Consider the following 12,802-nt stretch of genomic DNA (forward strand, 5'->3'; position numbering starts at 1 on the left):
GATTCGGAGGATTTGCCGCTGGCGAAATGGGTGGAAAAAGGGCGGAAAAGGGGCCGGGAAAAGGAGGAAGAGGCCGGGAGGAAGAGGAGGAGGAAGGAGGAGGAGGAAGAGCGGTGGAGGCCGGGGAAGGTGAGTTTTGGGGGGTTTTGGGGAATTTTGGGGGATTTTGGGGATTTTTTGGGGATTTTGGGGATTTTTGGGGGATTTTTGGGGGGATTTTGAGGGAATTTGGGAGATTTTTGGGGATTATTGGGGAATTTTGGGGATTTTTGGGTGATTTTGAGGGAATTTTGGGGATTTTTGAGGAGTTTTTGGGAGAATTTTGGGGGATTATTGGGAGAATTTTGGGGATTTTTGAGGGAATTTTGGGGATTATTGGGGAATTTTGGGGATTTTGAGGGAATTTTGGGGATTTGGGGGGATGTTTGAGGGAATTTGGGAGATTTTAGAGGAATTTTGGGGGATTTTAGGGAGAATTTTGGGGAATTTTGAGGGAATTTGGGGGATTTTGGGGGAATTTTGGGGATTTTGGGGGAATTTCAGGAATTTTTGGGGGGATTTTGGGCAATTTTGAGGGAATTTTGGGGATTTTGGAGAAAATTTGGGGGATTTTGGAGGGGATTTTGAGGGAATTTTGGGGATTTGGGGGGAATTTTGGGGATTTTTGAGGGAATTTCGGGGACTTTTGGGGAATTTCAGGGATTTTTGGGGAATTTCGGGGATTTTGAGGGAATTTCAGGGATTTTTTTGAGGGATTTGGGGGATTTTTGAGGGATTTTTTGGGAATTTCGGGGATTTTGAGGCGATTTTTGGGGAATTTTTGGGGTTTTGGAGGAATTTGGGGGGATTTGGGTGGAATTTTGGAGGGACTTGAGGGAATTTTGATGGAATTTTAGAGGGATTTGGAGATTTTTAGGTGGATTTCAGAGGATTTGGGCAGAATTTTGGGGAGATTCGTGGATTTTGGATGGATTTGGGCGGAATTCGTGTGGATTTTGGGGGGATTTGGGTGGAATTTTGGGGAGATTCATGGATTTTTGGGGAATTTTGGGGGAGATTCATGGATTTTTGGGGAATTTTGGGGGAGATTCATGGATTTTTGGGGAATTTTGGGGGAGATTCATGGATTTTGGGGGGTTTTGGGTGGAATTTTGGGGGGATTTGGGTGGAATTTTTTGGGAATTCGTGGATTTTGGGTGGATTTGGGCGGAATTCGCGTGGATTTTGGGGGGATTTGGGTGGAATTTTGGGGGAGATTTGCAGATTTTGGGTGGATTTGAGCCGAATTTACACGGATTTTGGGTGGAATTTACGCGGATTTTGGGGGGATTTTGGGTGGATTTGGGTGGAATTTTGGGGGAGATTCATGGATTTGGGTGAATTTTGGGGGGATTTGGGCAAAATTTACGCGGATTTTGGGAGGATTTGGGGGGGGTTTTGGATGGATTTGGGCCCCGCCCCCTTCCCTCAAGCCCCGCCCCTTCTCCATAATCCCCGCCCCTTCTCCTTAAGCCCTGCCCCTTCCCCTCAATCCCCGCCCCTTCCCATCAAGCCCCGCCCCTTTCCCCTCAATCCCCGCCCCTTCTCCTTAAGCCCTGCCCCTTCCCCTCAATCCCCACCCCTTCCCCAACAAGCCCCGCCCCTTCCCCTCAAGCCCCGCCCACTTCCCCTCAATCCCCACCCATTTCCCCTCAAGCCCCACCCCTTCCCCTCAAGCCCCGCCCCTTCCCATCAATCCCCGCCCCTTCCCCAACAAGCCCCGCCCCTTTCCCTCAAGCCCCGCCCCTTCCCCTCAATCCCCGCCCCTTCCATCAAGCCCCGCCCCTTCCCCTCAATCCCCGCCCCTTTCCCCTCAACCCCCGCCCCTTTGCCATCAATCCCCGCCCCTTCCCATCAAGCCCCGCCCCCTCCCCTCCCCATCGAGCCCCACCCCTTCCCCTCAACCCCCGCCCCTTCCCCTCAACCCCCGCCCCTTCCATCAAGCCCCGCCCCTTCCATCAAGCCCCGCCCCTTTCCCATCAAGCCCCGCCCCCTCAGGACCCGCCGGCGGTGGCGCGGCTGAAGCGATACCTCCGGGCCGCTGGGGGGCGCCCTAACTACAAGCGGCTGCTCGGGAAGTGCCGGAACCGCCGCGAGGCCTTGGAGGCGCTCCGGGGGGCCCTGCGCGATTTGGGGCTCGATGGTAACGCGGGGTTTGTTTTGGGGGGTTTTTTTGGGGTTATTTTGGGTTTTTTTGGCAAATTCTGAGGGGATTTGGGGGGTTTGGAAGCGATTCGAGGGGGTTTGGGGAGGTTTCGGGGGGATTTGAGGCGCTCGGGGGGCGCTGGGAGTCGATGGTAGCTGAGGGGGTTTGGGGATTTTTGGGGGGAGTTTTGGGGTTTTTGGGGGGTTTTTGAGGGGATTTCGAGGAGGTTTTGGGGGGGTTGGGGTGCTGCGTGAATTTGAGGGGTTTTGGGGGAGATTTGAAGGTGAATTTTGGGGCTGGGATGGGGAATTTGGGATTCCGGAGAGGAAATTTTTTGGGGGGCTTGAAAAGAGATTTGGGGTCTGGGGGAGCCGCGAGGGATTTGGGGGTTTTTGGAATAATTTTGGGGCGATATTTTGGGCATCCGGGAATCGGTTTTGGTGCTCGGGGATCCATTTTTTGGGATTTTTTGGGATCATGTTGGGATTTTTGGGCATTTTGCTGCCATTCCCCCATTCCCACCCCATTTTTTCCACCCCGAAACTCCGTTGTTTCCCCCATTTTTTACCCCAAAACTCCGGGTTTTTCCACTCCCAAAACTCCATTTTTTCCCCTCATTTCCCATCTCCAAAACTTTGGTTTTTCCCCCATTTTCCCACCCCAAAACCTCCCGTTTTTTCCACCCCCAAAACTCCGTCTTTTCCCCCATTTTCCACCCCCAAAACTCCATTTTTTTCCTTCATTCTCCACCCCAAAACCTTCATTTTTTTCTACCTCCAAAACTTCATTTTTTTCCCCCATTTCCCATCCCCAAACCTCCGTTTTTTCCCCCATTTTTCACCCCCAAAACCCCATTTTTTGCCCCGTTTCCCACCCCCAAAACTGCATATTTTCCACCCCCAAAAATTCATTTTTCCCCCCATTTTCCCCCTCATTTTTCCGCCCCCAAAACTCCGTTTTTTCCCCCCATTCCCATCCCCAAAAATTCCGGTTTTTTCACCCCCAAAACTCCATTTTTCCCCATTTTTCACCCCGAAAATTCCGGTTTTTCCCACCCTTAAAAACTCCATTTTTTTCCTCATTTTCCACCCCCAAAACTCAGTTTTTTCCCCCAGTTTTTGCCCCCAAACCCCCATTTTTTCACCTCCGCCCTCTCCCTGACCTCACCCCTACGGATTTTAGCAGCATTTTGGGGCCATTTGGGGCCATTTTGGGACCATTTTGAGAACATTCAGGGGCGATTTCGGGACCATTTTGGGGCCATTCTGGGACAATTTTGGGACCATTTTGGGGCCATTCTGGGACAATTTTGGGACCATTTTGGGGCCATTCTGGGACAATTTTGGGACCATTTCGGGACCATTTTGGGGCCATTCTGGGACCATTTTGGGACCATTTTGGGGCCATTCTGGGACAATTTTGGGACCATTTCGGGACCATTTTGGGACAATTTTGGGACCATTTCGGGACCATTTTGGGGCCATTCTGGGACAATTTTGGGACCCTTTCGGGACCATTTTGGGGCCATTCTGGGACCATTTTGGGACCATTTTGGGGCCATTCTGGGACAATTTTGGGACCATTTTGGGGCCATTCTGGGACCATTTTGGGACCATTTTGGGGCCATTCTGGGACCATTCTGGGACCATTTTGGGACCATTTTGGGACCATTCTGGGACCATTTTGGGACCATTTTGGGGCCATTCTGGGACAATTTTGGGACCATTTCGGGACCATTTTGGGGCCATTCTGGGACAATTTTGGGACCGTTTTGGGGCTGTTTCGGGACCGTTCTGAGACCATTTTGGGAACATTTTGGGACCATTCAGGGACCATTTTGGGACCCTTTTGGGATCATTTCGGGACTGTTTTGGGACCACTTTGGGAACATTCTCGGACCATTTCAGGACCTTTTCGGGACCATTTTGGGACCATTTCAGGTCCATTTCGGGACTATTTCGGGACCGTTTTGGGACCATTTTGGGACCATTTCAGGACCGTTTTGGGACCATTCTGGGACCGTTTCGGGACCATTTTGAGACCATTTCGGGACCGTTTTTTGACCTTTTTGGGACCACTCTGGGTCCATTTTGGGACCATTTTGGGACCGTTTTGAGACCATTTCAGGACCGTTTTTTGACCTTTTTGGGACCATTTTGGGACCGTTTTGGGATCATTCTGAGACCATTTTGGGAACATTTTGGGACCATTCTGGGACCGTTTTGGGACCATTCAGGGATGATTTCGGGGCCCTTTTGGGATCATTTCGGGACTGTTTTGGGACCATTTCGGAACCATTCTGGGACCATTCTGGAACTGGTTTTGGACCACTCTGGGACCATTTTGGGACCATTTCAGGTCCATTTTGGGACTGTTTTGGGACCGTTTTGGGAACGTTCTGGGACCATTTTGGGACCGTTTCTGGACCATTCTGGGTCCATTTTGGGACAATTTCGGGACCATTTTGGGACCATTCTGGGACAATTTCGGGACCGTTTCGTGACCATTCTGGAACCATTTTGGAACCATTTTGAGACCATTTCGGGACCATTCTGGGACTGTTTCTTGACCTTTTCGGGACCACTCTGGGTCCAGTTTGGGACCATTTTGGGACCGTTTCTGGACCATTCTGGGTCCATTCTGGGACAATTTTGGGACCATTTCGGGACCATTTTGGGGCCATTCTGGGACCATTTTGGGACCATTTTGGGGCCATTCTGGGACAATTTTGGGACCATTTCGGGACCATTTTGGGGCCATTCTGGGACAATTTTGGGACCCTTTCGGGACCATTTTGGGGCCATTCTGGGACAATTTTGGGACCATTTCGGGACCATTTTGGGACCATTTTGGGGCCATTCTGGGACCATTTTGGGACCATTTTGGGACCGTTTTGGGGCTTTTTCGGGACCGTTTTGGGGCCATTCAGGGACGATTTCGGGACCGTTTTGGGACCGTTTTGGGGCTGTTTCGGGACCTTTTCGGGACCGTTCTGAGACCATTTTGGGAACATTTTGGGACCATTCTGGGACCGTTTTGGGAACATTCAGGGACCATTTTGGGACCCTTTTGGGATCATTTCGGGACTGTTTTGGGACCACTTTGGGAACATTCTCGGACCATTTCAGGACCTTTTCGGGACCATTTTGGGACAATTCTGGGACCATTTCAGGTCCATTTCGGGACTATTTCGGGACCGTTTTGGGACCATTTTGGGACCATTTCAGGACCGTTTTGGGACCATTCTGGGACCGTTTCGGGACCATTTTGAGACCATTTCGGGACCGTTTTTTGACCTTTTCGGGACCACTCTGGGTCCATTTCGGAACCATTTCGGGACCGTTTTGGGATCGTTCTGAGACCATTTTGGGAACATTTTGGGACCATTCTGGGACCGTTTTGGGACCATTTTGGGACCATTCAGGGATGATTTCGGGGCCCTTTTGGGATCATTTCGGGACTGTTTTGGGACCATTTCGGAACCATTCTGGGACCATTCTGGAACTGGTTTTGGACCACTCTGGGACCATTTTGGGACCGTTTCAGGTCCATTTTGGGACCATTTCAGGTCCATTTTGGGACTGTTTTGGGACCGTTTTGGGAACGTTCTGGGACCATTTCAGGACCATTTTGGGACCGTTTCTGGACCATTCTGGGTCCATTTCGGGACCATTTTGGGACAATTTCGGGACCATTTTGGGACCGTTTTGAGACCATTTCGGGACCATTCTGGGACTGTTTCTTGACCTTTTCGGGACCACTCTGGGTCCATTTTGGGACCATTTTGGGACCGTTTCGGAACCATTTCGGGACCATTTTGGGACCATTTCAGGTCCATTTCGGGACCGTTTCGGGACCATTCTGGGACCGTTTCGGGACCATTTTGAGACCATTTCTGGCACCACTTCGGGACCATTTTGGGACCGTTTGGGGACCATTCTGGGACCATTTCAGGACCATTTTGGGGACGTTTCTGGACCATTCTGGGACCATTTCGGGACCATTTTGGGATGATTTCAGGACCGTTTTGAGACCATTTTGGAACCATTTCTGGGACCATTTCGTGACCATTCTGGGACCATTTTGGGACCATTTCTGACACCACTTTGGGACCGTTTCGGGACCATTTTGAGACCATTTTGGGACCATTTCTGGCACCATTTCGTGACCATTCTGGGACCATTTTGGGACCATTTCTGACACCACTTCGGGACTGTTTCAGGACCATTTTGGGATGATTTCAGGACCATTTTGTGACCATTTTGGGACCATTTCTGGCACCATTTCGTGACCATTCTGGGACCATTTCTGACACCACTTTGGGACCGTTTCAGGACCATTTTGAGACCATTTTGGGACCATTTTTGACACCACTTCGGGACTGTTTCAGGACCATTTTGGGATGATTTCAGGACCATTTTGAGACCATTTTGGGACCATTTCGTGACCATTCTGGGACCGTTTCGGGACCATTTTGAGACCATTTCTGGCACCATTTCGTGACCATTCTGGCACCATTTCGTGACCGTTTCGGGACCATTTCTGACACCACTTTGGGACCGTTTCGGGACCGTTTTGGGACCGTTCTGGGACCACTTTGGGACCCTTTTGGGACCTTTTCCCCCCCAGGCCCCCCCTCCCTGGCCCGCTGCCGCCGCCTCCGCCGCCGCCGCGAGGAACGAGCCGAACTCGCCGCCCTCGACGCCTCCAACATCCTACCGGGTAAAAAGCCCCTCAAAAAACCCCCCAAACTCCCCATTTTTCCCTTTTTCCCCCCATTTTAACCTCTCCCCTTTCCCTTACAGCCCGATCCCGCCGCCAAAACTCAGAGAATTCACCCCAAAACCCCCCGAAATCCCCTCTCCCACCGCCTCCGGATTGGTCGCGGCTGCGCGGCGTCGTCAGCTCGGACAGCGAGTGAGGGGGGGTTTTTTTTGGGGATAAAAGCGGCGTTTTTTGGGATTTGCCGGGTGTCAGTACTTGCGCTGGCGGAGGAAGAAGCCCGGGGGGCGTTTTGGGGTGGGGGAGTCGCCGTTTTCGGGGGGGAAAAGGTCCTGGCCCGTGCGGAGGATTTGCTCTTCCAGCTTCTTGTGGCGTTTCATGTCGGACAGGACTTTGTCCAGGCGAGCCTCGCGCTTCTGGCCGCGGTTGGGAGGGCCTGGGAGAAGGAGGGAGGGGAAGTTTTTAAAGAGATTTTTTGGGGGTTTTATTGGGATTTTTTTGGGATTTTTTTGGAGTTTTATTGGGATTTTTAAGGGGTTTTTTTTAGATTTTTTTGGGGATTTTTTGGAGGTTTGTTGTGGTGTTTGGAGGGTTTTTTGGGGGTTTTTTGGAGGGTTTTTTGGTGATTTTTTGGGGTTTTTTGGTGATTTTTTGGGGTTTTCTTTGGATTTTATTGGGGTTTTTTTGGATTTTTTAAGAGTTTTTTTGGGATTTTTTTTTGGAGATTTTTGGGGATTTTTTGAGAGTTTTTGGAGGATTTTTTGGAGTTTTTTCGGGATTTTTCGAGGGTTTTTTGAGGATTTTTTGGGATTTTATTGGGATTTTTGGAGGATTTTTTGGGGATTTTTTGAGCATTTTTGAGGGGCTTTTTGGGGATTTTTTGGAGGTTTTTTGGGATTTTTTGGAGGTTTTTTGGGAGTTTTTTGGGATTTTTTTGAGGGTTTTTTGATATTGTTTGGGGTTTTTTCTGGGATTTTTTGAGGATTTTTTTGGATTTTATTGGGATTTTTAAAGAGATTTTTTGGGATTTTTTTGGAGGTTTTTTGGGGATTTTTTGAGGGTTTTTTGAGGATTTTTTGGGGATTTTTTGAGGTTTTTTGAGGATTTTTTGAGGACTTTTTTGGACTTTATTGGTTTGGGTTTTTTTTTTTTTTGGGAAATTTTTTGGGGTTTTTGGGATTTTGTTGGGCTTTTTTGAGGTGTTTTTTGCGATTTTTTAGGATTTTTTAGGATTTTTTGGGGGGAATTTTTTTTCAATTTTTGAGGGGTTCCTTGGGATATTTTTGGGGTTTTTTGAGGGATTTTTTTTGGGATTTTTTTGGGATTTTTTTTCGGATTTTTTGAGGGTTGTTTGGAATTTTTTTTTAGTTTTGGGGGGATTTTTTGGGGATTTTTTGAGGGGATTTTTGGAGAGGATTTTTTGGGTTTTTTTATTTTTTGGGGAATTTTTTGGGATTTTTTTGAGAGTTTTTTTGATTTTTGAAGCATTTTTTGGGGGCTAGGATTTTTTTAATTTTTGGGGGGTTTTTTGAGGTTTTTTGGGGGATTTTTCTTTTTAATGTTTTGGGGTATTTTTCGGGGGGGGGTTGGGATTTTTTCGGGTATTTTTTTTAATTTTTCGGGTGGTTTTGGTGCTTTTTTGGGGGTGTTTTTTGGGATTTTTTGGGGGGGATTTTTAAAAAATTTTTGGTGGGTTTTTTTGGGGGGGTTTTGAGGTTTTCTGGGGTTTTTTTTTATTTTTTGGGGTTTTTTTGGGGGGATTTTTGGGGGGTTTTTTTGGGGGGTACCTGGGGTGCGGCGCCGGTCGATGAGGGAGGGGTTGGGGGGGAGGGGGTCGTCGTCGAAGTCGAATTCCGTAGGGGGAGGAGGTCTGGGGGTGGAAAAAAATAAATAAAAATGGGAGGTTTGGGAAGGGTTAAAATTCCAGCGGGATTCAGCCCAAAATTCCCTCAAATCCACCCAAAAATTGGCCCAAAATTCCCTTAAATCCACGCCAAAAATTGAGCTGAAATTCCCTTAAATCCACCCCAAAAATTGAGCTGAAATTCCCTCAAATCCACCCTAAAATTCCCTTAAATCCACCTCAAAGTTTCCTTAAATCCATCCCAAAAATTGACCCAAAATTCCCTCAAATCCACCCCAAAAATTTGCCCCAAATTCCCTCAAATCCACCCAAAAATTGGCCCAAAATTCCCTTAAATCCACGCCAAAAATGGAGCTGAAATTCCCTCAAATCCACCCCAAAAATTGGCCCAAAATTCCCTCAAATGCCCCCAAAATTCTCTCAAATCCACCCCAAAAATTGAGCTGAAATTCCCTTAAATGCACCCCAAAAATTGTCCTGAAATTCCCTCAAATCAATTCCAAAAATTGGCCCAAAATTCCCTCAAATCCACCCCAAAAATTGGCCCCAAATTCCCTCAAATCAATTCCAAAAATTGACCCAAAATTCCCTCAAATCCACCCCAAAAATTGGCCCCAAATTCCCTCAAATCCACCCCAAAAATACTGGTGCAAAATTCCCTCAAATCCACCCCAAAAATATTGGTGCAAAATTCCTTAAAATCTCCCCAAAAATTGGCCCAAAATTCCCTCGAAACCACTGAAAAACTGAGCTGCAATTCCCTCAAATGCCCCCAAAATTCCCTTAAATCCACCCCAAAAATTGGCGCAAAATTGCTTCAAATCCCCCAAATTTGCCCCAAATCCCCCAAATTTGCCCCAAATCCCCCAAACCTTCCCAAATCCATTCCAAAACCTCCTCAAACCCCCCCAAATGCCCCCCAAACCCCCCGACACTCACTCCTCGTGCCGCAGCTCCGCGCTCGGGCTCCCCGCCGGCCCCGCTCCATCCCAAACCCCCCAAATCCATCCCAAACCCCCTCAAACCCCATCCAAACCCCCCAAAATCTATCCCCAACCTCCCCAAAATCACCCCAAATCCCATCAGAACCCATCCCAAACCCCCCCAAATCCTCTCTCCCCACACTCACTCCTCGTGCCGCAGCTCCGCGCTCGGGCTCCCCGCCGGCCCCGCTCCCTCTAAACCCCCCAAATCCATCCCAAACCTCCCCAAATCCCATCCCAAACCCCTCAAATCCATCCCAAACCCCCCAAATCCATCCCAAACCCCCCAAATCCATCCCAAACCTCCCCAAATCCCATCCCAAACCCCTCAAATCCATCCCAAACCCCCCAAATCCATCCTAAGCCCCCCAAATCCATCCCAAACCCCCCCAAATCCCATCCCAAACCCCTCAAATCCATCCCAAACCCCTCAAATCCATCCCAAACCCCCCAAATCCCATCCCAAACCCCCCAAATCCATCCCAAACCCCCCCAAATCCATCCCAAACCCCCTCAAACCCCATCCAAACCCCCCCAAATCCACCCCAAACCCTCCGACACTCACTCCTCGTGCCGCAGCTCGGCGCTCGGGCTCCCCGCCGGCCCCGCTCCCTCTAAACCCCCCAAATCCATCCCAAACCCCCCAAATCCATCCCAAACCTCCCCAAACCCACCCCAAATCCCATCAGAACCCATCCCAAACCCCCCAAAACCTCCCCAAATCTACCCCAAACCCTCCGACACTCACTCCTCGTGCCGCAGCTCGGCGCTCGGGCTCCCCGCCGGCCCCGCTCCATCCCAAACCCCCCAAACCCCATCCAAACCCCCCAAATCCCATCCAAACCCCCCAAAATCTATCCCAAACCTCCCCAAAATCACCCCAAATCCCATCAGAACCCATCCCAAACCCCCCCAAATCCTCTCTCCCCACGCTCACTCCTCGTGCCGCAGCTCGGCGCTCGGGCTCCCCGCTGGCCCCTCTCCATCCCAAACCCCTCAAACCCCATCCAAACCCCCTCAAATCCATCCCAAACCCCCCAAATCCATCCCAAACCCCCTCAAACCCCATCCAAACCCCCCAAAATCCATCCCAAACCCCCTCAAATCCACCCCAAACCCCCCAAATCCACCCCAAACCCCCCGACACTCACTCCTCGTGCCACAGCTCGGCGCTCGGGCTCCCCGCCGGCCCCGCTCCGTCCCAAACCCCCCAAATCCATCCCAAACCCCTCAAACCCACCCCAAACCCCCCAAATCCACCCCAAACCCCCCAAAATCCATCCCAAACCCCCCAAACCCACCCCAAATCCCATCAGAACCCATCCCAAACCCCCCCAAAACCTCCCCAAATCCCATGGGAACCCCCGCATACTCACTCCTCATGCCGCAGCTCCGCGCTCGGGCTCCCCGCTGGCCCCGCTCCCTCAAACCCTCCAAAACCCCTCCAAATCCATCCCAAACCCCCCCAAATCCATCCCAAACCCCCCAAACCCATCCCAAACCCCCTCAAATCCACCCCAAACTCCCCAAACCCACCCCAAACCCCCCGACACTCACTCCTCGTGCCGCAGCTCGGCGCTCGGGCTCCCCGCCGGCCCCGCTCCATCCCAAACCCCCCAAATCCATCCCAAACCCCCTCAAATCCACCCCAAACCCCCAAATCCATCCCAAACCCCCCAAAATCCATCCCAAACCCCCCCAAACCCACCCCAAACCCCCCGACACTCACTCCTCGTGCCGCAGCTCCGCACTCGGGCTCCCCGCCGGCCCCTCTCCATCCCAAACCCCCCAAACCCATCCAAACCCCCTCAAATCCATCCCAAACCCCCCCAAACCCACCCCAAACCCCCCCACACTCACTCCTCGTGCCGCAGCTCGGCGCTCGGGCTCCCCGCCGGCCCCGCTCCATCCCAAACCCCCCCAAATCCATCCCAAACCCCCCAAACCCCATCCAAACCCCCTCAAATCCATCCCAAACCCCCCAAATCCATCCCAAACCCCCCCAAATCCATCCCAAACCCCCCAAATCCATCCCAAACCCCCCAAACCCACCCCAAACCCCCCGACACTCACTCCTCGTGCCGCAGCTCGGCGCTCGGGCTCCCCGCCGGCCCCGCTCCATCCCAAACCCCCCAAATCCATCCCAAACCCCCCAAACCCACCCCAAACCCCCCACACTCACTCCTCGTGCCGCAGCTCGGCGCTCGGGCTCCCCGCCGGCCCCGCTCCATCCCAAACCCCTCAAACCCCATCCAAACCCCCCAAATCCATCCCAAACCCCCCCAAATCCATCCCAAACCCCCCAAACCCACCCCAAACCCCCCGACACTCACTCCTCGTGCCGCAGCTCGGCGCTCGGGCTCCCCGCCGGCCCCGCTCCGTCCTGCTCGGGCTCGCTGCCGCCGGGGCCGCGCTGCTGCTCGGGGCTGGGCGGGCGGCGGGGCCGGGGGAGGCTCCGCAGCGGCAGCAGCCCCCGCCCGGGCGATGCCCTCGTAGAGCCGGCGGATCTCGTCCGGCCGCGGGGTCCATCCCCCCGGCGGCTCCGAGCCCTCGAGCTCCTCGTCGCTCCAAGGGATGGCCCAGGCGTCGAGGTCGGGGTCGGGCTGAGGGGCGTCGGCGAGCGGGGATGGAGGCGGCTCCGGAGGGGTTTGGGGGTCGGGGGAGCGGTCGGAACGGAGAGGGAGTGGAGGGTGGAGGTGACGGGGGAGGAGGGAGGACATGGTGGGGGCTGGGGTGGGGGAGAGGGGGGTGGGGGAAGAAGGGGAAAAGAAGGGAAAATGGGGGAAAAGAGTGGGAAAAGGGGAAAAAAGAAGGGGGGAAAATGGGGGAAAAGGGGGGAAAAGGGGGAAAGAGTGGGGAAAGGGGAAAAAAGAAAGGGGAAAAAGGGGGGGAAGTGAAAGGGGAAAAAAGAAAGGGGAAAAGAAGGGGGGAAAATGGGGGAAAAGGGGGGGAAAGAAGGGGGGGAAATGGGGGAAAAGGGGGGGGGAAAGAGTGGGGAAAGGGGAAAAAAGAAGGGGGAAAAGAAGGGGGAAAAAGAGAGAATGGGAA

General features: G+C 52.1%; 2 protein-coding genes across 2 annotated transcripts in view; one reads left to right on the forward strand and one right to left on the reverse strand.

The window, feature by feature from the left end:
• The window catches only part of HIRIP3 (HIRA interacting protein 3), a 7,977-nt gene extending 852 nt beyond the window's left edge, over positions 1–7,125 (forward strand). The window contains exons 1-4 of the mRNA XM_082300110.1: positions 1–129; positions 2,038–2,182; positions 6,815–6,907; positions 6,991–7,125. The exon at positions 1–129 is cut by the window's left edge and continues 852 nt beyond it. Of these exons, the coding sequence (XP_082156236.1) occupies positions 1–129; positions 2,038–2,182; positions 6,815–6,907; positions 6,991–7,106 (483 nt within the window). The 3' untranslated portion in view covers positions 7,107–7,125. The remainder of the gene's footprint in view (positions 130–2,037; positions 2,183–6,814; positions 6,908–6,990) is intronic.
• PAGR1 (PAXIP1 associated glutamate rich protein 1) overlaps positions 7,099–12,802 on the reverse strand; it is a 9,047-nt gene continuing 3,343 nt past the window's right edge. The window contains 4 exon segments of the mRNA XM_082300111.1: positions 7,099–7,343; positions 8,695–8,777; positions 12,088–12,227; positions 12,229–12,482. Coding sequence (XP_082156237.1) covers positions 7,159–7,343; positions 8,695–8,777; positions 12,088–12,227; positions 12,229–12,474 — 654 coding nt within the window. The 5' untranslated portion in view covers positions 12,475–12,482 and the 3' untranslated portion in view covers positions 7,099–7,158.

Source organism: Coloeus monedula (assembly GCF_965178545.1).
Source record: "Coloeus monedula genome assembly, chromosome: 37".
NCBI classification, from domain to species: domain Eukaryota; kingdom Metazoa; phylum Chordata; class Aves; order Passeriformes; family Corvidae; genus Coloeus; species Coloeus monedula.